Source organism: Neophocaena asiaeorientalis, unplaced genomic scaffold (assembly GCF_003031525.2).
Source record: "Neophocaena asiaeorientalis asiaeorientalis breed wild unplaced genomic scaffold, Neophocaena_asiaeorientalis_V1.1 scaffold409, whole genome shotgun sequence".
NCBI lineage: Eukaryota > Metazoa > Chordata > Mammalia > Artiodactyla > Phocoenidae > Neophocaena > Neophocaena asiaeorientalis.
Genome location: NW_020175208.1, coordinates 1,846,977 through 1,874,876, shown reverse-complemented (window position 1 = coordinate 1,874,876; position 27,900 = coordinate 1,846,977). Strand labels below are relative to the sequence as shown.

General features: G+C 45.3%; 1 protein-coding gene across 4 annotated transcripts; it reads left to right on the top strand.

Annotated features, from left to right (window-relative positions):
- The first annotated feature begins 19 nt into the window (after positions 1-19).
- ZSCAN20 (zinc finger and SCAN domain containing 20) lies at positions 20-24,247 on the top strand. 4 transcript variants are annotated; one of them, XM_024765310.1, is made up of 8 exons: positions 20-83; positions 6,067-6,591; positions 9,620-9,806; positions 10,207-10,283; positions 10,529-10,613; positions 12,007-12,699; positions 19,948-20,376; positions 20,947-24,247. In XM_024765310.1, exons 2-8 carry the CDS (start codon positions 6,118-6,120, stop codon positions 22,200-22,202), a joined length of 3,201 nt encoding a protein of 1,066 aa, XP_024621078.1. In that variant the 5' UTR covers positions 20-83; positions 6,067-6,117; the 3' UTR covers positions 22,203-24,247. The 4 variants fall into 4 exon arrangements, with proteins under 4 accessions (XP_024621078.1, XP_024621079.1, XP_024621080.1 ...); XM_024765311.1 differs by having other exon boundaries at positions 52-71; XM_024765312.1 differs by having other exon boundaries at positions 54-87; positions 19,951-20,376.
- Positions 24,248-27,900: the final 3,653 nt, after the last annotated feature.

Sequence of the window (27,900 nt, the reverse complement as noted above, 5' to 3'; positions counted from 1 at the left end):
GTGGCGCCGCTCGGACTCCGCATCCCAGCATTCCCTGCGCGAGCCCTGGAACACTTCCGCCCTGTTGTGAAGTGGGTGTCTCGGTGGGTGAGTCCGGGTGGCGGGGCGGGGGCAGCTGAGACTCAAGGCTCTAGGCTGGAGACTTAGGAGTTGGTGGTGTCACGGGGGGCCGGGGAAGGTGAGAGGGGGAAAAAGAAGCTTTTATGTGGGGTGGGGGTGAGGGGCGGTCAGAGGATGAAGCGTCCGGAGATGGAAAGGGTCATAGAGGGGTCGGGGATGCGGAGGGAGATAGAAGGCCCTGGGAGTGGAGGTTCTTAGAAGGGTGTGTAGGTGAGGGGACCGGGAGAGGTTCTGAAGGTGGAAGGGTCTGGAGACCTTATAGGGAAGGATAGAGGATTCTGGGGCCCTACAAGAAGTGAAGGTGAGTGGGCCTGAGCATGAAGCCGGACCTTAAAAATAGTGTTCCAGCCCCTACCTGCTCATCTAAAACAAACATCTGAGTTGATACCCCCGTACACTTTCTTTAATGGTCTTGACCTCTGGAACTCAGTGGGTGGGACTGGCTGTTGTGTTCCTCCCCAAACCTGCACCTCTTTGCTTCTGCGTGATGGAAGTGAATGGTACCAACATCCACTTTACCAGGCGCCCTCTGATTCCTCTTGCATTCTTCCACATCCAGGAATATTCAAATCTTTCAGTTTCCTTAATGTATCTTGAGACATTTCTTTGTCAGGGTTTTTTCTGAAGCCTACACCTTTTCACCTCCACAGTTTGGACAAACACATTGTAGCTACCGTGATCTGTTGAACCCAAATCAGATTTGGCCTTCTACTTAAAAAAGCTTCATTAACTCCCATCACCTATGGAATTAAGTCTGAACACCTTAGCCTGACATTCAAGACCCTTAATGAACTCCCTTTCCAGCCTGATCTTCGTGTTGTCAAGGTTATCCCTATAGCTTGGGGAGGCTGTTTGGTTTTCCACCATTATACATGCTGGTCTGTCTGCTGAGAATACACTCCCCCACCCCCCCATTCTCTGTTAAGAGAACCATTCTTTGTTCTAGAACCAACTCAAAGGTTACTTTGTTCAAGTCACCCCCCACCCCAGCTCCCACAGACCTCTTTTATTGCATTTACCACATTTGATCATAATTATCTGTGGGTTTTTTTTTTTTCCTTTTTTGTCTCTTCCACTGTACTGTGTGCATCTCCAGGACAGGAACAGTTTCTGCATCACCTCCATTTCCCCACTGCCCAGCCCAGAGTAGTAAGTACTTGATGTAAATCAAATAAGTCAGTAAATGCTTGATGAATATGTCAATAAAGACCATCCAGGGTGAGCTTTGCTATACCAGGCTTGAAAACTGCTTCGTCCAGTGGATTTCCATGGGTGTGAGCTTTAGTCTTCTCCTGCCTGTCAGGGCCGTCTTTGCTGGAAGCTGATTCAGTGCCTATGGGAGTTTAAGCCAGGGGTGGCAAATTCATGGGGTGTGTGCTGCTACTCCCCCTCCTGTGTCTGGAAGTCACAACTCATTGGTCACAACACATACTCACATGGGATGCAGAATCCTTAGCACAGGTGACTGAAGTTGGTGCCTTAAATGAAACCTATTTGCTCTCCCTGGTTTAAGCCCTTAAGTGTAAGGTCAGGCTGCTTTAAGCAGTAGCCTGGACCGTCAGCCAAGTGAGCTTGATAGCCTTCGGGAACTCCCAGTTTCTTTCTTTTTGCAGGTCACAGACTAGTCTTGACCTTTCCCATGGGACTGGGGCAGAGCTTCTCTTCCAGCCCACTGTTTGCTGGCACCCCACTAACCATGTCCACATCCACAGGAGCCAGGATGCCCCTCAACTTCCCTGGGTTTATGAAGGGATCCTGGCTTTACTGGCAGCTCCCTCATTGCTGAGAGGAGTCTGTACCCTTTCTAGGTCTTCCTGGCTATTGGAAGAGACCTTTGAGATCATTTAGCCGAAAGGTGGCAAAGTGACAGCCCATGCTGAATGAAACCTACCATCATCCTCTATTTAATCCTTATGGTGTTTGAAACAATTTTGAGTTGGTTGCCAACATTTAGAATTGCAGAGTTCTAGCTTCTCTGGGAAAAGTTGGAAGGCCTGGGAACACTGGGCCAATGTGCGTCTTGGTGCTCTGTAGTTGGCTGCAGTCCCCACTCCACTCGTGTACTCATTTACATTGCCTGACCCATAGCCATTTAAATTTGTAACCATTGATTCTAGTCTCCCTGTTTCTTTGCTGTGTTCCCATCTTACTAATTGGGGAGCCTGGGGCAGCTGCTGAGTAGAGTCTGGCTGTTAGCTGCAGTCTAGATAGGCAGCTGCCGAGGCTACATGACCTGTACAAAGTCACACAGCTGGTGAAAGGCAGGAGTGGAACTGGAACCCTGACCTGCTCACTCTTGCCTTCATGTTCTTTGCACTCTCCATACCATCTTCTCAGGGGTTTGGAATACTGGCCAACCTAGAGGAGGCTCTGTGTGATGGTTAAGAAAAATGACTGGAGAAAACTGGGCTTAGATCCCAACTCTACCACGTGCTGGTTGTGGAACCTCACATGAATCTTCTTCATAGAAGCTCAGTTCCCTATATGTGAATTGGGGACATAGTGAAGTCATACCTTACGGCCTAGAAGAATATGATTATATTCTAACATCAGCACAGAAGGTGAAAATCACATTTAGCCAAAAATCACAGTCACCTTGAAAATCCTTTGGCTAGGAGCCATTTAGAAACCAACGTGCCGTCTTTTAATAAGCTAATAGCACAGCTGGGGTTTATTGGTTGAACGTTAGATGAAAGAGTTGGCTTGTGTTTAGTGACCACAGTGTATGAAAGACACTGCTCACTCTCAGTGGAAAGAGGCTGGGGGGAGCTGAATCAGTCTGGGGACCAGCAGAGTCATGGGTATCATCACCACGTGCTCTGGAATAGACACATAGTGAATGGAACTGGCTGCACTATTGAAATTATGTCCTTTCCTTCTCTTTCTGGTGTTTGTACGTAATTTAGTATGTGTAAGTTACAGATCAGTGTAAGTCAGCTCAACACTAATGACTCCTCAGCTGCTTGCCTGGAAGATTCAGTGAGATCATGACTGTAGAACACTTAGCACCAAGCCTGGCACCCCGTGGGCACTCAATAAATGGATACTCTTTGAGGTTGCTGATCCTAGTGAGCCCCCATATTTCTGGTAGTCTCAGGACTGAGGAATGCCGTTGTCCATTTTTCCTCTGTCAGCTCTGTGTGAAGTCTGCTTTGCTGACCGTGTTGACCTCCCTCTGTGGCTAGACTGCTATTCATATTTGTCTAAGAGAGTAGCAGAAAAATCTTTCAGATTGTATTTGAAACGAGCCTTTGCAACTTTCAAGTATTCCCAGAAGAAAATGCCTATTATCTGAGACTCTTTGGGCCTGGTGGGGCTACTAATTGCCTGTTTTTGTTAGTGTCCACTCTGTGCTGGGGCATACACCTCTTTGCTTGCTTTCTTGACTGTCTCTCTCATTAGACTGTAACTTTGATGAAGGTGGAGACTGTTTGTCTTACTCACTGTTGGCGCTTTAGCCCCCAGTACAGTGCAGGGTCCATAGTGGGGCTCTGCAGATGACTGGCGAATTCGTCTTCGTGTGAGACAGTGATGCAAATGTGTTTGGACTGGTGCATGATTAAGGTGTGGTTAAAAAAGAAATTTCACGAAAGGTTAATTCTTTAGCTCAATGTAAGTTATGGACCTTCCATAGCCCATTAGGCTTTTGATGTATCCGATTTACCATTTTAATAAAAGGCAAAATTTCCGATGGCCCTGCTATTTATCAGACACTGGGTTGGGCACTGTGGATACAGAAATGGGTAAGATACAGTAGTGGCTCTAGCAATACAATCTAATGGGACTGTCAGATGTAAGAACAGGTAACTACAGTAGTGTCAGGTAACGACTATGTTAGAGGTACGTGCCAAGTGCTTTGGGCACACAGGATGAGGGAAGGTGATTTTTGGAGAGTGGGGATGGGAGCTGGGCATGACAAGGGCATGTCAAGAAACTCTTAACAGGTGAGGTGACATTGAGCTGGTAGCTGAAGGGCAAGCAGGAAGTTGCCAGGTGGTCATGAGTTGTGTTCCTAGCCTCTCCCTATGTGTGTGGAGGTCCTTAGGACAAGCCTTTATTTTTCATCACCCTTGCCTGTTTGCAGACAGTCCAGTCAGATGGCCTAAAATCGAAATATCACCCTCCCTCCATTCTCAATTCAGCTGTGTCATTCCCACTTGGAAGCAGCTAGTAGCCTCCTGTGAGTGGGTGTTTTTAATGTTATCTATATCTGTTGGGAGTGACGCAGAGGGCTCATTTTTCCAGATAACCCAGCGTGAGTGTCCTCAGAGTCTTCATTGTGTAAAAGAAGCAACCCCCAGGCGTTCACTCAACAAGCATTTACTGAGCGCCTCCTGTGTTTACTGCACCTTGCTTATTGTGGGGTGGCGGAGGGGAGGGGTGTGGTGTGAAAAAAAAGAGTGAGCTATATTCCTTGCCCTCAGTCAGGCTATAATCTTTCTGGGGACACACATGTGTACACACAGCCCTCTAGTACAATGTAGAACGTGGGAAGTGTCACAGAGATGGAAATAAAGAGGAGAAAAGAATTCCTTTTGACATCAGCAAGAAGGTCATTCTCTGTTTTTTAATCTAGAAAGTGATTAATTATAATCCTTGCTTCATGACCCATCACTGTTAAGAGTTGACCATTATTTCACTGTTTATTGAGTGCTTCCTCTGTGTGCTGAGTGCTGTGCTAGGTCCCTTAGGAAGCGTGTGGTCTAGTGGGTAAGATAATTACAATAAAGTATGATGAGGGTAATGGTAGAGAACACCTAAGGTGGCATGGGAGCATGGGGCTGAGGATTGAATCTTGTTTCAGGGCACAGGGAGGGCTGCTTGGAAAAAGTATAATTTCAGCTAACAGCTGCGTGAAGAAAGGGACGAGACTGTTCCCAAAGGAGACGGTGGCGTGTGGGAGGGTTCAGAGGGCAGCCTGTTGCAGGAGCCATGAACCGTGCCTGAAACACCCTGCCAAGTGGGAGCGTGGTCAAGAGATGAGGTGGAGACTTGGGCAAGGCTTGCCCTCTATCCTGAGGGCAATGGGAGGCCAGTGGAGGGTGTTTAGCAGGGAAGTGACATGGTCAGATTTTGATCTCATCTGGTTGTGTGAAGAATGAATCAGGGGTTGGGGTGAGGGGAGTGAAGGCAGGGACATGAGTTAGGGGGCTGATCAAGTGAAAGCATGATATTTTTTTGGACAAGGAGGTGACACTGGCTGGGGATGGAGATGCTGAGAAGGCCAAGAAGACCCAGCTTGGTGATGAATGGATGTGGGAAATTTGGAAAAATATGATGACCACATTTCTGGCATGGGTACCTTGATGGAAGGTGGTGCCTTCACTGGATGGAGAGCTCCAGAAGAGGGAAAGGTTTTCAAGAGAAAATGATGAATTCAGTTTTTGACCCATTGAGTTGGAGGTGCCTAAGAAAGAGTCAAGTGGAAATGCCTCGTAGGTGGTTGGACTTTGGAGTCTGGAGACAGGTCTCGGCCGGAGTTTTGGGAGTCATCAGTTTAGAGATGGTGAAAAATGGCAAATGGGTGGGATGACCAAGGGAGAGTGTAGAGTGAGGGATTTTGCAAGGAGAGCACTCTTAGAGGAAAGCTTAAGGCCCAGGAAGAAAGACCTTATGGAGGGGGCGACATTTGGAAAGCAACTTGAGGGAAGGTCAGACTTGGGACACATGTAGAGGGAGGAGGGCTGGGCTGGGACCAATCATGGCAGCCTTGATGCCCAGCTCAGGCGTTTAGGGTGTCCCGGAGGATTTAATACTGTGCTGTCTTCCTCCAAGGTGTGCCGGCGGCTGGTTTGGTGGTAGATTGTGGACTAACTTACTGCTTACGGGAAAGGGCGTTTCTTAGCAGTCCCACCCCACGCAGAGCAGTGGAAGGTGTGTGGGGAGTGGGGAAGGTGAGGCTGCTGGTCCTCTTGCTCACACTGTCCCTTGTCTTTCTGCCTTCAGAGGCTGGGGGAGCATTTCCTCTCCCAGGAGCCCCTTGAGGACACACTACAGATGCAGGAAGACGCTGGACAAGGACGGCCAGCTGAAAGGAGGCATCCAGGAGAGACCATGGCTGTAGCCCTGGAAGCCCGGGCCCAGGCCTCCCCGCTCCCAGAGCCTGAAGAACTCTTGATTGTCAAGCTGGAGGAGGACTCGTGCAGACCAGACTCCCAACCCCGGGAGAAGGACCATGACCCTGTCCCTGGCCCCGAGGCCTCCCGCCAGCGCTTCAGGCAGTTCCGGTACAGGGATGCGGCGGGACCCCATGAGGCCTTCAGCCAGCTCTGGGCACTCTGCTGTCACTGGCTGAGGCCGGAGATCCGCCTCAAAGAGCAGATACTGGAGTTGCTGGTGCTGGAGCAGTTCCTGACTATCTTACCCAGGGAGGTCCAGGCCTGGGTACAGGCACGCCACCCTGAGAGCGGCGAGGAGGCAGTGGCCCTGGTGGAGGATTGGCACCGAGAGGCGCGGGCCGCGGGACAGCGGGTGAGGCAAATAGTCTGTTCTCCAAGGAACAGGTCAGGCAAGGTAGTGGGGCTGCAGCTAGGTTGATAATTGCCAAAACCACAATAATAATATTATCAAGCATCTGACATTTATTGAACAGTGCCATGTACCAGGCGCTGTACTAAGTGCTTTCCATGTATTAACTCATCTAATCCTGTCACCAGTTAAATGAGATCGATACCATTAGTCTAATTTTACCCATGAGGAGACTGAAGCGAGGGAGAGGAAGGTAGTTGGCTCAAGGTCACTGGCTACTAGATGGTAGAGGCAGGGTTTGCATTCAGGCAGTCTGATTCTGAAGCCAGGATTTGTAACCACTGCTCTAAGCCGCCTCTCGGTACCATATTCACAGTACATTTAATTTGTATTGTGTTTTATACTTAACAGAATCTTTTTACATATGTGATCTCTTTGGATGCCTACAGCAGTAATGTAGATAGACAGAAATACAGTCCATGTTTACGTTAGGGTTCACTCTGGGTGCTGTGCATTCTATGGATGTGGACAAATGTATAACGGCATGTGTCCACCATTATAGTATTGTACAGAATAGTTTCACTGCCCTAAAAATCATCTGTGCTCCACCTATTCATCCCTCCTTTCCCCCCAATTTCTGGCAACCACAAAGCCACAGATCTTTTTACTATCTTCATAGTTTTGCCTTTTCCAGAGTGTCATATAGTTGGACTCATACAGCGTATAGCCTTTGCAGATTGGCTTCTTTCAATTTGTAATGTGCGTTAAGGTTCCTCCATGCCTTTTCATGGCTTGCTAGCTCATTTCTTCTCAGTGCTGAATAATATTCCATTGTCTGGATGTACCGTGGTTTATTTGTCTGTTCACCTACTCAAGGACCTCTCGGTTGCTTCCAGGTTTGGCAATTATGAATAAAGTGGCCACACATCCGTGTGCAGCCTTTACTGTGGTGCACAGGCATTTTTGATGGATTGTTTTTAAATTCAAGTACAGGTGATTTGCAATGTTGTGTTAATTTCTGCTCTACAGCAAAGTGACTCAGTTATACATATATATACATTCTTTCTTATATTCTTTTCCATCATGGTTTATCACAGGATACTGAATGTAGTTCCCTGTGCTATACCGTAGGACCTTGTTGCTTTTCCATCCTATATATGATAGTTTGCATCTGCTGACCCCAAACTCCCAATCCATCTCTCCCCTGACCCCCCTCCCTTTGGCAACCACAAGTCTGTTCTTTGTGAGTCTGTTTCTGCTTCGTAGATAGGTTCATTTATGTCATATTTTAGATTCCACATATAAGTAATATTGTACAGTATTTGTCTTTCTCTTTCTGACCTACTTCACTTAGTATGATCATCTCTAGGTGCATCCATGTTGCTGCAGAGGGCATTATTTCATTCTTTTTTATGGCTGAGTAGTATTCCATTGTATATATGTACCACATTTGATGGATTCTTAATTCACCTTACCCCAACCAATATCCTGCTGAATTTTTGCCTCCTGATTGTCACTTGAATCTACTTCTTTCTGTGTCTACAATGACCATCCATAGAATGAGAATCTTTGCTTATGTGTAGCAATAGTTGGAGGAGCTAGGGCTGGGAGTGAGGATTATTGTTGGGTCTAGTCCACAGTACTTCTGTGGGTTATAAGATTGTAACTATAACAAAGTTATTTTTATCTTGAACACAAAGTTATTCTTTTCTTAAAATGTTGATAAACAGGTGTTTTCTCTCTGTGAACCACACGGGACTTTGGTGGGTCCCCTCACTGGGAATGGCTTTTGATGATCATGGCCCATTCTTACATATCTTCTCAAAGACAAAGTTCCTCTCTGTGAGAGCGGATTTGAGTTTTCAGATTGGCCAAAAGATGTTTGGAGTGAAGTTTGGCAAACTCAATAATAAAGTTTGATGAAGATGGATATTATTTTGGGTAAAAATAATAAGGTTCAGGGCAATGTATATATATATAGTTGCTATCTTTTGTGTAAAAATGGGGAAAATAAGAAAATATATTTATAGTTGCATGTATATAAAGAAACTTGAAAGGATGCAGAAGAACCGTGTTTACCTGTGGTGAGGAGTCCAGGAAGATACTGGACAGGTGGAATGGAGACAGGTGGGGATGGGGTATTTTCACTGATTATATCCTTGTGTATATTTTCTATTTTTGAACGATGTGAGTATTGAAAATGCCTATTGAAAAAATTGTAATACTTTTTTTAAAGTTAGGTGTTTCTATGACACAATGAGATTGTTCTGTTGTTGGGGTTTTAGGGCCAGGAAATAACATCTCAACCACTGCCTCTGAATTTGGAACCTATTGAGAGAGAGATAAGAAATTAGCTTTATGATTGATAGAGCTGAATTGGGTAATGTTATCTCTTAATTGATTATTTCCTTTTATTATATGTATATTCTCCATATCTCTGAGTACTTTTTTGCCTAAACTTCTACATTGAAATTAAAATTGCCACTTCTGTTTTCTTTTTGAGTTACAGTGCCTTATCTCTGCGTATCTTTCTGTTTTGAGATCAGATGTGCCTTTCTGAAACAGCACATTCTTTCATTTCATTTTAAGATTCCATCAACAATTCTTTGAATTTTCTTTGCCTTTCAGCAGGAATATTTAGAGCAATTACATTTAGAGTTATAGTTGTATCTGCTTTTATGCTTCCTTTTGCCTTTTAACATATACCTGGTTAACTTTTGTCTTTTTTTTTAATGTCACAGAAATTTTACATAATTTATCTTGTTACGATTCAAAAATGTTTTGAGTAATAGTGACCTCATTTAGACACTTGCATAGCCTTTCTGTGTTGAATAGAAAGTACTCATTTGGTGGTATAAATGCTGGTATGTTTACTGAAATTAGTCTGATGGCTTTGTCGTCAAACGTTAAGCTATCTTTGGTTTTTAAAAAGAGCCTGTTAACCTCTGAACCACAGCTGTACTCAAAAGAACATGCCCTGCCCTACCAGTTACTGAACTTATGGTTGGGAATTTTGGCTGTCTGTGTGTAGGAACTGGAACTGTGTGCAGAAGAGACCAGGTCCTTAAAGACAGTGAAGGAATCTCAGAGCTTCCAGCTGTGGACAGCAGATCACTGGCCCGAGGGACAGTCCCAGAAACAGTGGGTGAAGAATCCATGTCCTGACCTTCCCAAGCATCTAGACACCAAGATGGCATCACAGCCCTTGAAAGAGAGTGGTGAGTACCAAGAGTCAGGGACCATCAGGGAAGAGGGGTAAGGGGTGGGGGGGTGAGGAAGGGTGCCTGAGGAGGGATATGCAGAATTCAAGGCAAGGGCTACAGTAGTGTCTGATGGACACCCTGAGAAGTAAGAAGATGAAGCTCCCAATGGTGTTAGCATACCCCACTGTAGCTGAATCATGTAGCAGGTTCAGGCTGGGGCTGGGGCAGGGGTGACATCTCACACATGGCAGCTTAGGAGCTAGATACTCTAGAAGGAAAGAAAGTGGAAGTCTGCACTGGCTACAGGAGTAGTCTCAGTTTGATCCAAGCAAGGGTTTAGGAAAGCTGAACCTGAGAGGGAGGTGGTTTTTTGGGAACCAGAGCTTGGGTTTCAGAGATATTTTCTCCTCCTCAGCTGTCCTGACTCCCCGAGTCCCTACTCTACCAAAGATGGGAAGCGTTGGAGATTGGGAGGTGACAGTGGCGTCTCAGGTAAGCTGCTGTTTGTTCCTCCTTTCCTGTCATGACTTCTCCTGTGCCCTTGCCCTGCTCCTCTCTTCTCTCTCTGCCCCTCATCCCCCGTCCACTGGGCCTCTCCTGGGTCAAGCTGCTCCTTAGGATGCTAGCCTCACACATGGTATCTCTGTGTCCATTATATTTCCTGGGGCCTGGTGGGACTCCCAGGCTGTTTTGAAGGGTCAGTGACATTTGAGATCCTTCTGTTGTACATCCCGCAGGAAGCCCTGGGTCCCGGCAGACACGCTGAGAAGGAGTTCTGCAAGGACCCCCCAGGAGACAGCTGTGGGAACGGCCTGCCCCTGGGTAAGGAAACAGTGCCCTCTGGATAAGATACGCTCGGGTTTCCAGTACACTCAGTTCCCAAGGAGTGTTTCATCACTCCCTAAGACTCATGGCTCTGTGAAGTCTCTGGAATTTCAGACCTAGAGAGAAGACGTGCTCTTTGTGGCCAGCACTGTGGCAGCAGGGACGGGGTGTGGGGCGTGGTTTTCTGGGCCGGCAGGCTGGCTGCCAAGAGCCTGCCCTCTCAGCGCTCATTATCTTTTATTTCCTCAGTACATTCACCACCGTCCCAGGGCTGTGCCCTGCCTGCTGGCCCAGAAACCCAGTCTTTTCAGCATCAAACAAGGTCCATCTCTCGGGGCAGAGTCAAGTGAACTAAGCCCAGGAGACTGACGTGTTTAAACCACAATGAGAAATAAATATCACAGGGCTCAAAATACTTGAAGCCCTTATGACCAGCACAGACCCCTTTCTCTTTAGGTACATTTTCACAGGAAGTCAAACAATAATGAACATTTCCCCATGGAGCCTGGGATCAGTAAGAGGAGAGTTAGACGTGAGAGTGGGATAAGGTAGAGAGACAGTGGCAGGTCTGACTCACGGCAGTAAAGTAAGACACTAGGAGCTGTTGGCTACTTGCTGGGCAGTGTATCCTTTTTACACATGATATCTGGGGAAAATAGTGTTCAAAGGAACAACCTTTGGGAAATGCTGAACTACAGAATCCTTAAGCCTCTTTTAGCTCTAAACTCTTTCATCTAGTTTTCTTCAAATATCTATTTTGATTAAAGCCTTCCTATTTGCTGTGGTTGGGAGCTATTGGGACATTTGTCCTTTAAACACAGCTAAGTGTTTTGAGAAATACGGAAATTTATTTTCTCACAGTATTGGAAGTCCAGAGGAGGGTATGCTCCAACCACAGTACAAATTGGCTCAGCAACTTCACAGCAGACCTGGGTTCGTTCTTTCTGTCTGCTCTGCCATTCTTTGTGTCAGCTTCATATTAAAGGTATTTTTTGTCATAGGCAAAAGATAGATGCCAGTGGCATTTGAGACCTCAAGTTCCTAGCAAGAGAGACTCACACCACACACAACCTTTCCTCCAACTGTTAAATTTATTTTGATTTGACTAATTTAGGGCATGTGCCCATCTGTGAACCAGTAACAGTCACTCTTCTGCATGATGTATTTCATAACACCAACCAAAAAGCAAATGAACAAAGCATACAGGTCAATATATTTCTGATGAGATTACCTCTAGTTACCTCTCCCTTTCTTTCCAGACCTCATAAGGGATTAGCTTGGGAATTTCTCTTTAGTTTCTTGCAGGCAAATGTTTCAAGGACTTCTTAGACAAATGCCTTGCTCAACAGATCATTTCTACTTAATCATGTCTCTTCTTCCTTTTGTATAGGAGTTCCAGTTTCAAAACCAACCATCATCTCCCAGCAAGAGCAAGGACCAGAATTTTGGGGTCCAAGATTTGTAAATTCTGGACAAAAGAACCCTGAAGATTACAGCTGGGATACTGAGCAAACAAAACCAGCTCAGGCATTGGCCTGGAGGGATTCCAAGGCCTGGGAAGAACGATATCAGTGGGACATGGAGGATGTGAAAGTATCAGGTGTGCACTGGAGCTATGAGGAGACTAAGACTTTCCTGGCAATTTTGAGTGAGTCTCCTTTTTCTGAAAAACTCCGGACTTGTCACCAGAACCGCCAGGTGTACCGGGCCATTGCAGAGCGGCTGAGGGCACAGGGCTTCCTGCGGACCCTGGAGCAGTGTCGCTACAGGGTCAAAAATCTCCTACGGAATTACCGGAAAGCCAAGAGCAGCCACCCACCGGGGACCTGCCCCTTCTATGAGGAGCTGGAGGCCCTGGTGAGGGCTCGGACGGCCATCAGAGCCTCAGATGGCCCAGGAGAGGCTGTGGCTCTCCCCAGGCTGGGGGACAGTGACATGGAGGTGGATGAGCAGGAGGAAGGGGGCTGGGAGCCTGAGGAAACAACGGATGACTGTAATGGTGATGACAGTCACCTGGCCACTGGAGAGTTCGTCCACAGACCCAGGATTCCAGGGGGCCCAGCTCTGCTCCAGAGTCGTATTGGTAAGAACATTGGGGCTTAATTGGATCCAGATTCCAACCCTCTCACCAACCAAACCTCTGCTCTGTAGTTCAGGGCACAGTCTGGAGTGATGCTGCTAGAGTAGGTCATCCTCAAGCTCCTGTTCTCTCTCCTATGATCAGTTCTGCTTGTTTGAGTTTTCTTAGTTATAGAAGCAAACACTTAAATTTTTAAAAAATTTTTTACAATTTTTAAAGGTTACTTTCCATTTACAGTTATTACAAAATTATTGGCTGTATTCCCCATGTTGTGCAATACATCCTTGAGCTTATCTTACGCCTAATAGTTCGTACCTCCCATTCCCCACCCCTATATTTGCCCCTCCCCACTGGTAACTACTAGTTTGCTCTCTTATATCTGTGAGTCTGCTTCTTTTTTGTTATATTCACCAGTTTGTTCTATTTTTTAGATTCCACATATAAGTGATAACATACAGTATTTATCTTTCTCTGTCTGAACTTATTTCACTTAGCATAATGCTCTCCAAGTCCATTCACGTTGCTGCAAATGGCAAAATTTTGTTCATTTTTATGGCTGAATAGTATTCCGTTGTATATATATATTCCACATCTTCTTTACCCATTCATCTGTTGACAGACATTTAGGTCGTTTCCATGTCTTTGCAATTATAAATAGTTCTGCTATGAGTATTGGGGTGTATGTATCTTTTCAAATTAGTTTCTTTGTTTTTTTGGATATATACCCAGGAGTGGAATTGCTGGGTCACATGGTAGTTCTATTTTTAGTTTTTTGAGACACCTCCATACTGTTTTCCACAGCAGCTGCACCAATCTACATTCCCACAAACAGTGTACACTAGGGTTCCCTTATTTCCACGTCCTCGCCAATATTTGTTATTTGTAGACTGTTTGATACCAGCCATTCTGACAGGTGTGAGGTGATATCTCATTATAGCTTTGATTTGCATTTCCCTGATGATTAGCGATATTGAGCATCTTTTCATGTGCATGTTGGCCACCTGCATTTCTTCTTTGGAAAAATGTCTATTCAGTTCTTCTGCACATTTTAAAAATTATTTGCTATTTTGACCTATGCTTTTTTATATATGTTGGATATTAATCCCTTATTGGTCATATCATTTGCAAATATTTTCTCACATTCAGTAGTTTGTCTTTTCCTTTTGTTGGTGGTTTACTTTGCTGTGCTAAAAGAAGCAAACACTTTTAAAACCTTAAGCGACCTTAAAGAGCTAATTCAGTACTTCCCAGAGTGTGTCACTGGTAGTATGGGGATGATCATAAGTGTTACCTGAGTGAACTTTTAATTTTAATGTGTATGAGCACATCAACAGGTGATTTCACAAATAGTAAATTTAGGCAAAGAAAGATGTTGAGTGAAATATTTAATAGAGCAGAAATCATGACAGTATATACTTGAACAACTGATGCTAGGGAAACACCCAGTCCCTGTAAAACTGGAAATACAGAAGCCCAAGCTGTGAAGTGTCGAGACCAGAGCCCAGGGATCCCACCTCCAATTTTATTTGGTTTTCCCTCCACCATGCTGCCTCCCTGGCTGCATCATTTAGATGCAGAGGAAATGAAAATAGACCACCTCCTTTTCCTTCTTCCACAAAAGAGGAAAGGGATCTCAGTTGGACTCTATTGTAAGATTATCTGGAGTCCACTTACGTCTTTAGGGATTCTCAGTTCCCATGTTTGTTAAAAAGGCAATTCATAAAGTAAGTAGAGAGTAAACTTATACAAGCCTCTTAGATAGCCTAATCCACCAGCGGGCAGAAAACAGAAGCAAGAAGAACTACAGTCCTTCAGCCTGTGGAACAAAGACCACATTCACAGAAAGCTAGACAAGATGAAAAGACAGAGGGTTATGTACCAGATGAAGGAACCAGATAAAACCCCAGAAAAACAACTAAATGAAGTGGAGATAGGCAACCTTCCAGAAAAAAAATTCATACTAATGATAGTGAAGATGATCCAGGACCTCAGAAAAAGAATGGAGGCAAAGATCGAGAAGATGCAAGAAATGTTTAACAAAGACCTAGAAGAATTAAAGAATAAACAAACAGAGATGAACAATACAAAAACTGAAATGAAAAATACACTAGGAGGAACCAGTAGCAGAATAACTGAGGCAGAAGAATGGGTAAGTGACTTGGAAGACAGAGTGCTGGAATTCACTGCTGTGGAACAGAATAAAGAAAAAAGAATGAAAAGAAATGAAGACAGCCTAAGAGACCTCTGGGACATTAAACACAACAACATTCACATTATAGGGGTCCCAGAAGGAGAAGAGAGAGAGAAAGGACCCGAGAACATATTTGAAGAGATTATACTCAAAAACTTCCCTAACATGGGAAGGGAAATAGCCCCCCAAGTCTAGGAAGCGCAGAAAGTCCCATACAGGATAAACCCAAGGAGAAACACGCCGAGACACATAGTAATCAAATTGTCAAAAATTAAAGACAAAGAAAAATTATTGAAAGCAGCAAGGGAAAAACGACAAATAACATACAAGGGAACTCCCATAAAGTTAACAGCTGATTTCTCAGCAGAAACTCTACAAGCCAGAAGGGAGTGGCGTGACATTCTTAAAGTGATGAAAGGGAAGAACTTAGAACCAAGATTACTCTGCCTGGCAAGGATCTCATTCAGATTCGATGGAGAAATCAAAAGCTTTACCGACAAGCAAAAGCTAAGAATCAAAAGCTTTACAGACAAGTGAAAGCTAAGAGAATCCAGCACCACCAAACCAGCTCTACAACAAATGCTAAATGAACTTCTCTAAGTGGGAAACACAAGAGAAGAAAAGGGCCTATAAAAAACCCCAAACAATTATGAAAATGGTAATAGGAACATACATATCGATAATTACCTTAAGCGTGAATGGATTAAATGCTCCCACCAAAAGACACAGGCTCGCTGAATGGATACAAAAACAAGACCCATATACATGCTGTCTACCAATGACCCACTTCAGACCTAGGGACACATACAGTCTGAAAGTGAGGGGATGGAAAAAAGATATTCCATGCAAATGGAAATCAAAAGAAAGCTGGAGTGGCAATACTCATATCAGACAAAATAAACTTTAAAGTAAAGAACATTACAAGAGACAAAGAAGGACACTACATAATGATCAAGGGATCAATCCAAGAAGAAGATATAAAAATTATAAATATAAATGCACCCAACATTGGAGCACCTCAATACATAAGGCAACTGCTAACAGCTATAAAAGAGGAAATTGACAATAACACAATAATAGTGGGGGAATTTAACACCTCACTTACACCAATGGACAGATCATCCAAACAAAAAATTAATAAGGAAACAAGAGCTTTAAATGACACAATAGACCAGATAGATTTAATTGATATTAATAGGACATTGCATCCCAAAACAGCAGATTACACTTTCTTCTCAAGTGCACATGGAACATTCTCCAGGATTGATCACATCTTAGGTCACAAATCAAGCCTCAGTAAATGTAAGAAAATTGAAATCATATCAGGCATCTTTTCTGACCACAATGTTGCGAGATCAGAAATCAATTAAGGGAAATAAACATAAAAAACACAAACGGATGAAGGCTAAACAATACGTTACTAAATAACCAAGAGATCACTGAAGAAATCAAAGAGGAAATAAAAAAATACCTAGAAACAAATGACAATGAAAATACGACAATCCAAAACCTATGTGATGCAGCAAAAGCAGTTCTAAGAGGGAAGTTTATAGCAATACAGTCCTACCTCAAGAGTCAGCAAACATCTCAAATAAACAATCTAACCTTCCACCTAAAGAACTAGAGAAAGAAGAACAAACAAAACCCAAAGTTAGCAGAAGGAAAGAAATCATAAAGATCAGAACAGAAATAAATGAAATAGAAACTAAGAAAACAATAGCAAAGATCAATAAAACTAAAAGCTGGTTCTTTGAGAAGAAAAACAAAATTGATAAACCATTAGTCAGACTCATCAAGAAAAAGAGCGAGAGGACTCAAATCATTAAAATTAGAAATGAAAAAAGAGGAGTTACAACAGACACTGCAGAAATACAAAGCATCCTAAGAGATTACTACAAGCAACTCTATGCCAATAAAATGGACAACCTGGAAGAAATGGACAAAATTCTTAGAAGGGTATAACCTTGCAAGACTGAACCAGGAAGAAATAGAAAATATGAACAGACCGATCACAAGTAATGAAATTAAACCTGTTATTAAAAACCTTACAACAAACAAAAGTCCAGGACCAGATGGCTTCACAGGTGAATTCTGTCAAACATTTAGAGAAGAGCTAACACCCATCCTTCTCAAACTCTTCCAAAAAACTGCAGAGGAAGGAACACTCCCCAACTCATTCTATGAGGCCACCATCTCCCTCATACCAAAACCAGAGAAAGATATCACAAATAAAGAAAATTACAGACCAAAATCACTGATGAATATAGATGCAAAAATCCTCAACTAGCAAACAGAATACTAGCAAACAGAATCCAACAACACGTTAAAAGGATCATACACCATGATCAAGTGGGATTTATCCCAGGGATGCATGGATTCTTCAATGTATGCAAATCAATCAATGTGATACACCACATTAAAAAATTGAAAAAGAAAAACCGTATGATCATCTTAATAGATGCAGAAAAAGCTTTTGACAAAATTCAACACCGATTTATAATAAAAATTCTCCAGAAAGTGGGCATAGAGGGAACCTACCTCAACATAATAAAGGCCATATATGACAAACCCACAGCAAACGTCATTCTCAATGGTGAAAAACTGAAACCATTTCCTCTAAGATCAGGAACAAGACAAGGATACCCACTCTCACCACTATTATTCAACATAGTTTTGGAAGTTCTAGCCATGGCAATCAGAGAAGAAAAAGAAATAAAAGAATACAAATTGGAAAAGAAGAAGTAAAACTGTCACTGTTTGCAGATGACATGATACTATACATAAAGAATCCTAAAGATGCCACCAGAAAACTACTAGAGCTAAACAATGAATTTGGTAAAGTCACAGGATACAAAATTAATGCAGAAAAATCTCTTGCATTCCTGTACACTAATGATGAAAAATGTGAAAGAGAAATTAAGGAAGCACTCCCATTTACAATTGTAACAAAAAGAATAAAATACCTAGGAATAAACCTACCTAGGGAGACAAAAGACCTTTGTGCAGAAAACTATAAGACACTGTTGAAAGAAATTAAAGATGATACAAACAGACGGAGAGATATGCCATGTTCTTGGATTGGAAGAATCAGTATTGTGAAAATGACTATACTACTCAAATCAATCTACAGATTCAATGCAATCCCTATCAAATAAGCAATGGCATTTTTTACAGAACAAAACTCTTAAAATTTGTATGGAGACACAGAAGACCCTGAATAGCCGAAGCGGTCATGAAGGAAAAAAATGGAGCTGGAGGAATCAGGCTCTTGGACTTCAGACTATACAACAAAGCTACAGTAATCAAGACAATATGGTACTGGCACAAAAACAGATATATAGATCAATAGAACAGGATAGAAAGCCCAGGGATAAAACCACGCACCTGTGGTCAACTAAAATATGACAAAGGAGGCAAGGATATACAATGGTGAAAAGACAGTCTCTTTAATAAGTGGTGCTGGGATAACTGTACAGCTACATGTAAAAGAATGAAATTAGAACACTCCCTAACACCATACACAAAAATAAACTCAATATGGATGTAAGACCGGACACTATAAAACTCTTAGAGGAAAGCATAGGAAGAACACTCTTTGACATAAATCACAGCAATATCTTTTTTTATCCACCTCCTAGAATAATGGAAATAAAACCAAAAATAAACAAATGGGACCTAATGAAAGTTAAAAGTTTTTGCAAAGCAAAGGATGCTACAAACAAGATGAAAAGACAGCCCTCAGAATGGGAGAAACTATTTGCAAATGAATCAATGGACAAAGGATTAATCTCCAAAATATATAAACAGCTCATTCAGCTCAATATTAAAAAAACAAACAACCCAATCCAAAAATGGGCAGAAGATCTAAATAGACATTTCTCCAAAGAAGACATACAGATGGCCAAGAAGCACAGGAAAAGCTGCTCAACCTCACTGATTATTAGGGAAATGCAAATCAAAACTACAACGAGGTATCACCTTACACCAGTTAGAATGGGCATCATCAAAAAATCTACAAACAACAAATGCTGGAGAGGGTGTGGAGAAAAGGGAACCCTCTTGCCCTGTTGGTGGGAATGTAAATTTATACAACCACTATGGAGAAGAGTATGGAGGTTCCTTAAAAAACTAAAAATGGAATTACCATATGACCCAGCAATCCCACTACTGGGCATATACCCAGAGAAAACCATAATTCAAAAAGACACATGCACCCCAGTGTTCATTGCAACACTATTTACAATAGCCAGGACACGGAAGCAACCTAAATGCCCATCTACAGATGAAGGAGTAAAGAAGATGTGGTACATATATACAATGGAATATTACTCAACCATAAAAAGGAATGAAATTGGGTCATTTGTAGAGATATGGATGGATCTAGAGACTGTCATACAGAGTGAAGTAAGTCAGAAAGAGAAAAACAAATATGGTATATTAATGCATATATGTGGAACCTAGAAAAATGGTACAGATGAACTGGTTTGCAGGGCAGAAATTGAGACACAGATGCAGAGAACAAACGTATGGACACCAAGAGGGGAAAGTGGTGGTGTTGGGGGGTGGTGGTGGGATGAATTGGGAGATTGGGATTGACATGTATACACTAATATGTATAAAATGGATAACTAATAAGAATCTGGTGTATAAAAAAATAAATAAAAAATTTAAAAACCAAAAAAAACCCCAATAAATAAATAAATAAAGTAGAGCACATGTATTGAATGGGTACAGAGACAGTGTCTTGTATCTCAGTTACAGGCCTTTCCCTGAACCAATCAGCTGAAGCCAGGAACGTGGGTCAACTGGTATAATATAGCCACTTAAATCCTCCCCTTTAGCCAAGACTCTTAAATGTGAATAGAGTCTCTTAGAAGGGGGTGGGGATGGGAAGCCCTGGCACAGCCTTGAGAAACAAGGGTATATTATTTGCTGGTGTGCCAGGCACCTGGACGATTTCCAAAGTGCCTAGGTGTTTAGCAGGGCAGGTGACCCCAATCCCTGATGACCTAGGCAAATCTCATCAAGTCTCTCAATTCTGAACTCTTCACTCCTGACAGCAGGTGTGCACTGGGGCTACGAGGAGACCAAGGCCTTCCTGACCATTCTCAGTGAGTCCCCATTCTCTGAGAAGCTTCGCACTTGTCACCAGAACAGCCAGGTGTACCGGGCCATTGCAGAGCGGCTGTGTGCACAGGGCTTCCTGCGGACCCTGGAGCAGTGTCGCTACAGATTCAAAAACCTCCTTCGAAGCTACCGAAAAGCCAAGAGCAGCCACCCACCGGGGACCTGCCCCTTCTATGAGGAGCTGGACTCGCTGATGAGGGCTCGGACTGCGGTTAGAGACATGGGGACCAGCAAGGAGGCAGTGGGTCTTCCTACTTCTGGGGAGAGTGGTACCCAGGTTGTCAACCAGGAGGCCTGGGATGAAATGGCAGGTGAAGATGCCATCAGATCTCCAACCCCAGGTCCTAAAACCCCAGACACTGGTAAGCTTGGAGTAATTAGATGTCCACAAAATCTGCAAGCATGCAGAGAGAGTGTGGAAGCCAGGCACATTTCTTTTCTCTGAACTAAAAGGATAAAATTGAATAAGTTAAGGATTTGTGCTTCACTGAGATTATCCAGTCTCTAGCTTAGTGTAATCCCCTAAATAAGAAAAGCAGTCAGTCTAGATTTTACTTGGATTCATCTGGGAAGTTATAGAGTTTATTCAATCTTATATGACATAGGCCGTACTGAATGTACCAGGAGAAGAAAGTGTTCATTGTTCAGTAGTGGGATAGGGTAGCTGGCCAGGGAGACTGACAGCTGGCTGCTTGGGCTGGGGCTTACGGCTCCCTTGGTGGAGTTAGCATGTCCCAAACTTTGTTCCTAAGCTTTACAGGTCAGAAATGCCTGTGTGCGCTGAAACTTGATCAATTTCATGTTAGTCACATTTATAAGCTGTGAGATATAAAATATAAGTACAAATTCATGTTAGCCAAATTCACAAGACACAAGATCCATATGTATAAATAGACACTAACTAATGAATGCATTTCTGTCCATTCTTTCAGGTTTTGAGATGAGGCATGAGGATGAAGACCAGATTTCAGAGCAAGACATTTTTGATGATTTGCCTGGAGCCTTATCAAAGTGTACTGCAGAGGATTGCTACCCTCATGATTGGGGGGAAGACAGTGAAAATGAAAACGAAGGTAAAGGGCGGTGGGGAAATCCATCCCAGGATCAGTGGGAAGAATGTTCTTCTGAAGAGGACTTAGAAAAACTCATCGATCATCAAGGCCTGTACCTTGCAGAGAAACCCTTCAAGTGTGACACGTGCGTGAAAAGGTTCAGCCGGAATTCGCAGTTAATCGCCCACCAGCGGATACACACAGGTGAGAGGCCCTACAAATGCCTTGAATGTGGGAAAAGCTTTAGTGACCGCTCCAACTTCAATACCCATCAGAGAATCCACACTGGAGAGAAGCCCTACAAATGCCTTGAATGTGGGAAAAGCTTTAGTGACCACTCCAATCTCATCACCCACCAGAGAACGCACGCGAGGGTGAAACCCTATAAATGTGGGGAATGTTGGGAAGGCTTCACCCAGAGCTCAAACCTTCTGAAACATCAGAGAATCCACTTGGGAGGAAATCCTGATCACTGTGGTGAGCCTGGGAAAAACTCTGGCCAGAGCCCATCCTTTAGTGCTCACTGGAGGAACTCAGCAGAGGAGACATCTCTGGAACAAACTCAGAGTGCCAGTAAGAACTTGAATTCTCCTGGACTGCAAAGCACCAACTCAGGGGATAAACTTTATCAGTGTTCCGAATGTGGAAGAAGCTTCTCCAAGAGTTCTGCCCTCATCAGTCACCAAAGAATCCACACGGGAGAGAAACCATATGGATGTGCCGAATGTGGGAAAAGCTTCAGTAAGAGCTCCACTCTGGCCAACCACCAGCGAACCCACACTGGGGAGAAGCCGTATGAGTGTGCGGACTGTGGGAAATGCTTCGGGGAGCGTTCCAAGCTCATCACACACCAGAGGGTGCACACAGGAGAGAAGCCCTACAGATGCCTCGAGTGTGGGAAGTTCTTCCGTGACCGTTCCAACCTCATTACCCACCAGAGAATCCACACAGGAGAGAAACCTTATAAGTGCAGAGAGTGTGGGAAATGCTTTAACCAGAGCTCCAGTCTTATTATTCACCAGAGAATCCACACCGGGGAGAAACCCTACAAGTGTATGGAGTGTGGCAAAGATTTCAACAACAGCTCCCACTTCAGTGCCCACAGGAGAACCCATGCAGGAGGGAAGGCGTCATAGGAGACAAAAGAGAAAAACGTATATTTAAATCTCCCAAGATCCTAAGACATATGCTAGAAAGAAACTGTCCCAATTTTTAAGATTAGCGTGTACCTGGGGAACTTACCTTGGTACAGTCCAGGTAATTCGGAAGTGAATTACAAATGCTAACGATCCAGATTTGAAGGCACTTTTCTTAAGTGTAATGTGTTTTTTCTCCTGCAAAAAACCCCACACAGTCCTCAGGCTGCCCTTATATTTGCTGTTGTGTAAGAGCTTTATCAGTGTTTGAGCCAGACTGGTAACTGAGGGGATTAGAGGTAAATCAGTGATCCTGAGCAGTGATTCTAGACCTTTCTGTGCCTTCACACCATCCACATGTACACACGCCCCATCAGTGTATGTTGGCAAATTCTCATACGTGGCCATTTTCCGTTGGGGCATAACCTCCTGGGAGAACTTTGAGACTCTCCAGTGATGGGGGCATAATTGAGAATCAGTGGCCTAGAGCAGCCACCATGAGCTTATCAAAGGGTAGAAACAACAGTGACATCATTACTAGATCATTATTAATAATAGCAAAAGTAGCCAGCATCTTATCGAGCTCTTCAGCAGGCTCTGTGCTAAGCACTTTGTATACATCATCTCATTTACTCCTCACAGCAGCCCCAGGAGGTACTAATATTTTCCCCATTTCCCAGAAGAGAGAAGTGACTTGCTTGGGTCACACATCTGAAAATGGCAGAGGCAGGATTCAACCAGCTCTGTCTCTAGGGCCTGAGGTGCTTTCACTGCTTCACTGAATCCCCTTTCACATTGGGGCAGGTAACTCAGGTGCCAAAGCACTTTGTAGACCACATTTTCTGTTAAAATTCCCTATGAGTTCTGTTTTTAACAAATATGGACATTGAGAATCCCAGAAGATTGAAGGACTGGGGATGTTCACAGTTGACAATGTGCTTTGAGCAAGGCTGAACTCATCAAAGCACTTGATGTGAATTTCCATCTTCACAATAATATGGGGGAGAGACAGAGGTGAGTTGAGATTGGGAACAAGAATGTAGCCAAAGTGATGTTTCTTCCAATGAGATACAGTTTTGGCTAAGGAAATGGGGTTTTTAAGAATTTCCCTTATTCTCAGGGGGTCAGCCCTGCTTCCTGTTAGACTTGGCTGGATCGTAGGTTGAACCTTAAGAAACCTGGGCTTGCTGGCCAGTGCTCACTTACCCTGGTGTGTTGGCCCCCTGGCCCTTTCCCTCCAGGCACAGCAGAAGCTTTGCGCCAAGGCTGAGGCAGAAGTGGGGTGGAAGGAGTGGTGTGTGTGGGGTGCCGCGGAGGGGGCTTTGAAGGCTATTGCTTAATCCAGGTTCATGGTGCGCTCTTACTCTGAGCCATCTTGAACCAGACCTACCCAGCGCTGTCTGAATGTTGGCCGTAAAGACCTGCCTCCAGCTCCAACAGGCTCAATCAGAAAGGTTCACACAGGATGGTTTCCTAGTTCGCAGCACTTTGGCCTCCAGGATTTCTCCTCAGGAGGGTTAAACAATGTTGGCCAAGGACTATGGTTTCCAAAGGATTTTAAAGGAGCATCCCTCTCCTGACATCCGCCTATGATACCGGGAATGCCGTTCATACCCTGGCTCATTCATCAACTTGAGAAGTACTATTAGATAGTAGATGTGAGGGAACCTTGAAGAGTGGAACTCTGCATGTGAAGCAGTCAGTGGGGAGATTGGCGCTCCCACCGACGCTTATCACACCTTAGTCCCTTTCTCGGCTTCCCAAGAACCTGCTTACCTCGGATCACTGCCTATCACCCCCTTCCCGGTTTACCTCTTCTGGCTCACCTTACCTCTGAGGAGCAGGGCCTGTGAGTGAGCCCTGGCTTTGAACCACCAGGTGTCAGTAACTGCAACAGTAGGATGGTGGGTAGGGAACCACCTGAGCCAAGAGGAAGGATCCTGGAGAAAGGGAAGGGAGGTCCAGGGAAAGACCAAGTGGTGTGAAATAGCATGGCTTCAGGGTGGGGCTGGGACCATAACTTCTTGGCTCTATTGGGGTTTGTAAATGGGAGATGAGGAGTGTTAGCTCAGATTAGAAGGGTGCGGGGGGTGGGTCATGGAGGACCCGTGGCTGCTGAGGGGGACATGGTCAGATGCGCGGTGTTGAAACCTAATAGCTGAACAGAACCTGCAGTTAGGACAGCCTGTTGGGACACTTGCGATATTCCAGGTAAACGTGAGGGTCCGAACTAGAGCAGGGGTAACATTGAAGAGGAGGGGATGATTCGAGAGGTTGCACAGGTAGAATTGAGGACAGCAGAGGAGAGCCAGGCTGCCTGGGTGGCTGGTGGAGCCTGCTGTCATTCAGAACTGGGATCACAGGAGGAGGTGGAGGTAGGGCAGGAGGGCAGAAGATCAGAAGTTTAATTTGGGCCATTTTGGTTAGGGACATCCAAGAGGCGATACACTACGAAGCAGGCATTTGGATATCTGGGCCTGAAGCTGGGGGGAGGTTAGGACTAGACAGTTATCTGTATGCTTGGGAGTTACCTTCATGTTCAAGTCACAGAAAGGCTGGGCCCGGGACAGAACTGGAGAAGCACCACGTGTAGAGGAAGATGCCCCTCAGAGGAGATCTAGACTGCCCCCAAGTCCCACCACCTCCTGCGCACTCCTGCCAACTTTCGGACACTGCCTCAATCGCTGCTGACACTGGAATTGTCAATGTAGTTCTGAATTTCCTGGAACCTTCCCTGTAGAAGCCAAGCTGAGCTCTGTGTAGAAGTGAGATAATGGCCCTCTCCCCTCCCAAGCATCAGCCGTTCCCCTGCTCTTGGAAGTGTGCTGGTGTCTCATGTTCTCAAGTGAACAGTTTTGATGTTTATTACCTATTGGTCCTTTCTCGTAACTCAGGTTCAGCCATGAAATCGAGGGCATTGTGGGCCAGGAGAGAAAGTGGCCCAGGAGGACCTTCTCTCCTTGTGTACCTGACTCTTCCTTTGGAAGAAGTTCCCTTTCAGGTGGCTTCCATGTTTGGGGCCCGACCCATCACTCTGCCAGGGCACCCAGACATCCTTCAACAGGTCTTTGCTGCTCAAATAAACCGACATCTGGTTTGACACACCCTGAGCCTTGTTACTGTCAGTCTGCTCTTGGGAAGTAGATTCACTCTGCAGAATGGGTGGTTTCTCAGCCTGCGTGGCCACAGGTGAGACCCTGGTCATGGGAGACAGAAGCGGCACCTGCCTCCCTGGGAAGGTGTTTTGTGTGAGCTGCATCTCCTTCCTCGATTTCTGTACCCTCCACCCCAGGAAGGGCATTGGCTCCTTGGAGGTGACTAAAGGGTACCACCAAGACTCTCATTCCACAGACTCAGCAGGCAGCAGACCCTAAGGTAGTGGCAGGGAAAGGCGGGACCAGGCTGCTTTAGATACCTGTTTCTGTTCTTGTGCCTTGGCCCCAGCAGCTGAAGGCACGGTCCTGGCCGCCTCAGCTTTAACATGTCCCCCAGCCCCCAGCCTGAAGGAGTGTCAGGCAGTTCGGTCCTCCTGTGCTGGAAAATGTAGCAGCCAGGTACCCTGGGTTCTCCCTGCCTCATCCTGTCTGGGGCCCGCAGTGGGGATGGCTCTCCACCTTCGGGCTGCAGAAAAGACTCCCTTTAGTCAGTCTGTGGAGAAGAGCGATACCCTTTGGGGCCGGGGGTGCGGAGGCTTTGAAGTATGAATGCAGTGATGTCCGGGGTGCGTGTGGGTGGCGGGAGGTCTCGTCCCCCAGGCCGCCCTGGGTCTCTGTAGCCTAGCCTTGGGGCCCAGGCCTTCTCCATTCGCTCCGTTCACTCCGTTCCATTTGCATGTTTACTGCTGTGTAGATGCTGATAACTTCCGGGTGGCCTGGTGGCCAGTCCTGTTCAGGCCCCTCCTGGGCCCTCCAGCCCCGTGTCCACTGGCTGCTGCCTCCGGCCTCTTGGTCCACCGCTCAGCACTGGCGTTCACGTGCACGCTTGGGCTCACAGAAAGCCGCCTTCGCCCAGCAAGACGTGCACATCCAGACGTGGCCCCCCAGACACACGCTGTCCCTTCTAAGGGCATTTTCCAGTTGGGCTGTGGTTGCCCAGCGGCTGAGGAAGTCTTTTTCTGAACAGACTCGGAATTAATCAAGTGAAACATCACCTGACCTCAATTTTGATCCCACCCTTCCTTTGGATGTCCCTTAGCCTCCGCCTCTTAGCAGCAAACGCCCATCTTAAGCCCCTGTCACCGCCTACAAGAGGTTAGTTCTGCCTGTAGTGGGAGGTCAGGAAGGCTTTGCCAGTGAGGTGGGGTTCAGGCTGGGCTTTGGGGTTGAGGGTGACAGACGTCTGTCTTCTCCCCCTGCCCGTGGCTGGTTCTCTGCACACTCCCGACATCAGTATCACCACCACCTTATCTTTAGCACCACTTCCCGCCTCACTCTGGTTTTAGGCAAATCTGGAATTACTTCCAAATGCAGTTTTTTTGGGTGTCGAGTTTCTCACCTCACTGTGACTTCCCCCAGCTAACCCTGTGGCAGAAAGATAACCTCATCTCCCTCTGGGGCCTCGCTTCCCTGGTCCTTGTCATGAACCCCAGTGACCCCAGCCTATGCTGCTGGGAGGAAAGGCAGAGAGCTCAAGAGCCCCTCTTCTCAGCGTGCGGTCAGTTGTCCCACTTCTCAAGGCAGAGAGCTGCTTTGTCCTGGGAGCCACTAGGTTAAGTCAAGGCCAGAATCCAGTGAGACCATTTTGCCGAAACTCACTAGGGATCGATTTCCTAGTCCGGGCATGGCTAGTGATTCTCTTCGCATGTGAAGATGGTTCTGATCTGGTCTGCCGTTACACTGTGCTGCTTTCTATAGTCACGTTTATTTTTCACATTTTCATTGTAGGAAAATACCCCATAATCTTGCCATCCAGAGGGTGAGGGCTATGGGAGGGAAGATGAAGAAAACAGGTCTACTGCTAAGGCTGCTTCTGGATCAGCTTTATGGGTCCATCTGAGCTCAAGCAGGAGAGGAGCTGCGGGCAGGGGTTGACAGAGCTGTGGTCACTGGAATCTCTTGAGAGTCACTGGGGGTCAGGGAGCCCTACTTTGGTACCAGACGACCAGTGTGACACAGAGGGGAAAGGGGTCTTCTCCCTCCTTCTGCACAGAACACAGCTTGGCTTCAGTGCTTTGGGGAATTCATAGACCACAGAGTCGCTTCTGTGTAGTTAGAGGCGGTAGAGACCAGCAGGAGGTGGGTCAAGGGGCTGCCCTGGAAGCGGTGGTGAGGAGCTCTGCATGCAGACTGCACCCAGGGTGCCAGGCCAGGAGCACCCTCTATGGACAGCACCCCGTAAGGGCTTGTTCAGGATCACCTACGAAGTCCCTAACCCAACCCCACTCCTTGAAGTTGCCCAGAAATAGTCGGAGGAGGTGAGGCTACCTTGGCTGAAGGTCACGCTAAACCCATCTGGCGTGTCTTTGTTGGGGGAAGAGAAAACACCGGTGTTATCTCAGGGACCTTTCTTGAGCAACTAATTTCTTAGACATTTGTGATTGATTTTCATTCCCTGTTAGTGACTATGGCATTAAAATGGATTAAATTTTGGCCACTAGGGGGCGCAGAGATTTAAGGTCCAAGCCTAAAAACAGAACAGGCTCTTTTGATTTTCCATTTGTGCATCAACCCGTGCCTTCATTTTTTTTTTTTTTTTTTTT

Coding starts and splice junctions, on each gene's coding strand:
- ZSCAN20 (XM_024765310.1), top strand. CDS start 6,118: ATGCAGGAAGACGCTGGACAAGGACGGCCAGCTGAAAGGAGGCATCCA. Junction 6,592..9,619: donor CGCGGGCCGCGGGACAGCGG/GTGAGGCAAATA, acceptor GTCTGTGTGTAG/GAACTGGAACTGTGTGCAGA. Junction 20,377..20,946: donor TCCTAAAACCCCAGACACTG/GTAAGCTTGGAG, acceptor CCATTCTTTCAG/GTTTTGAGATGAGGCATGAG.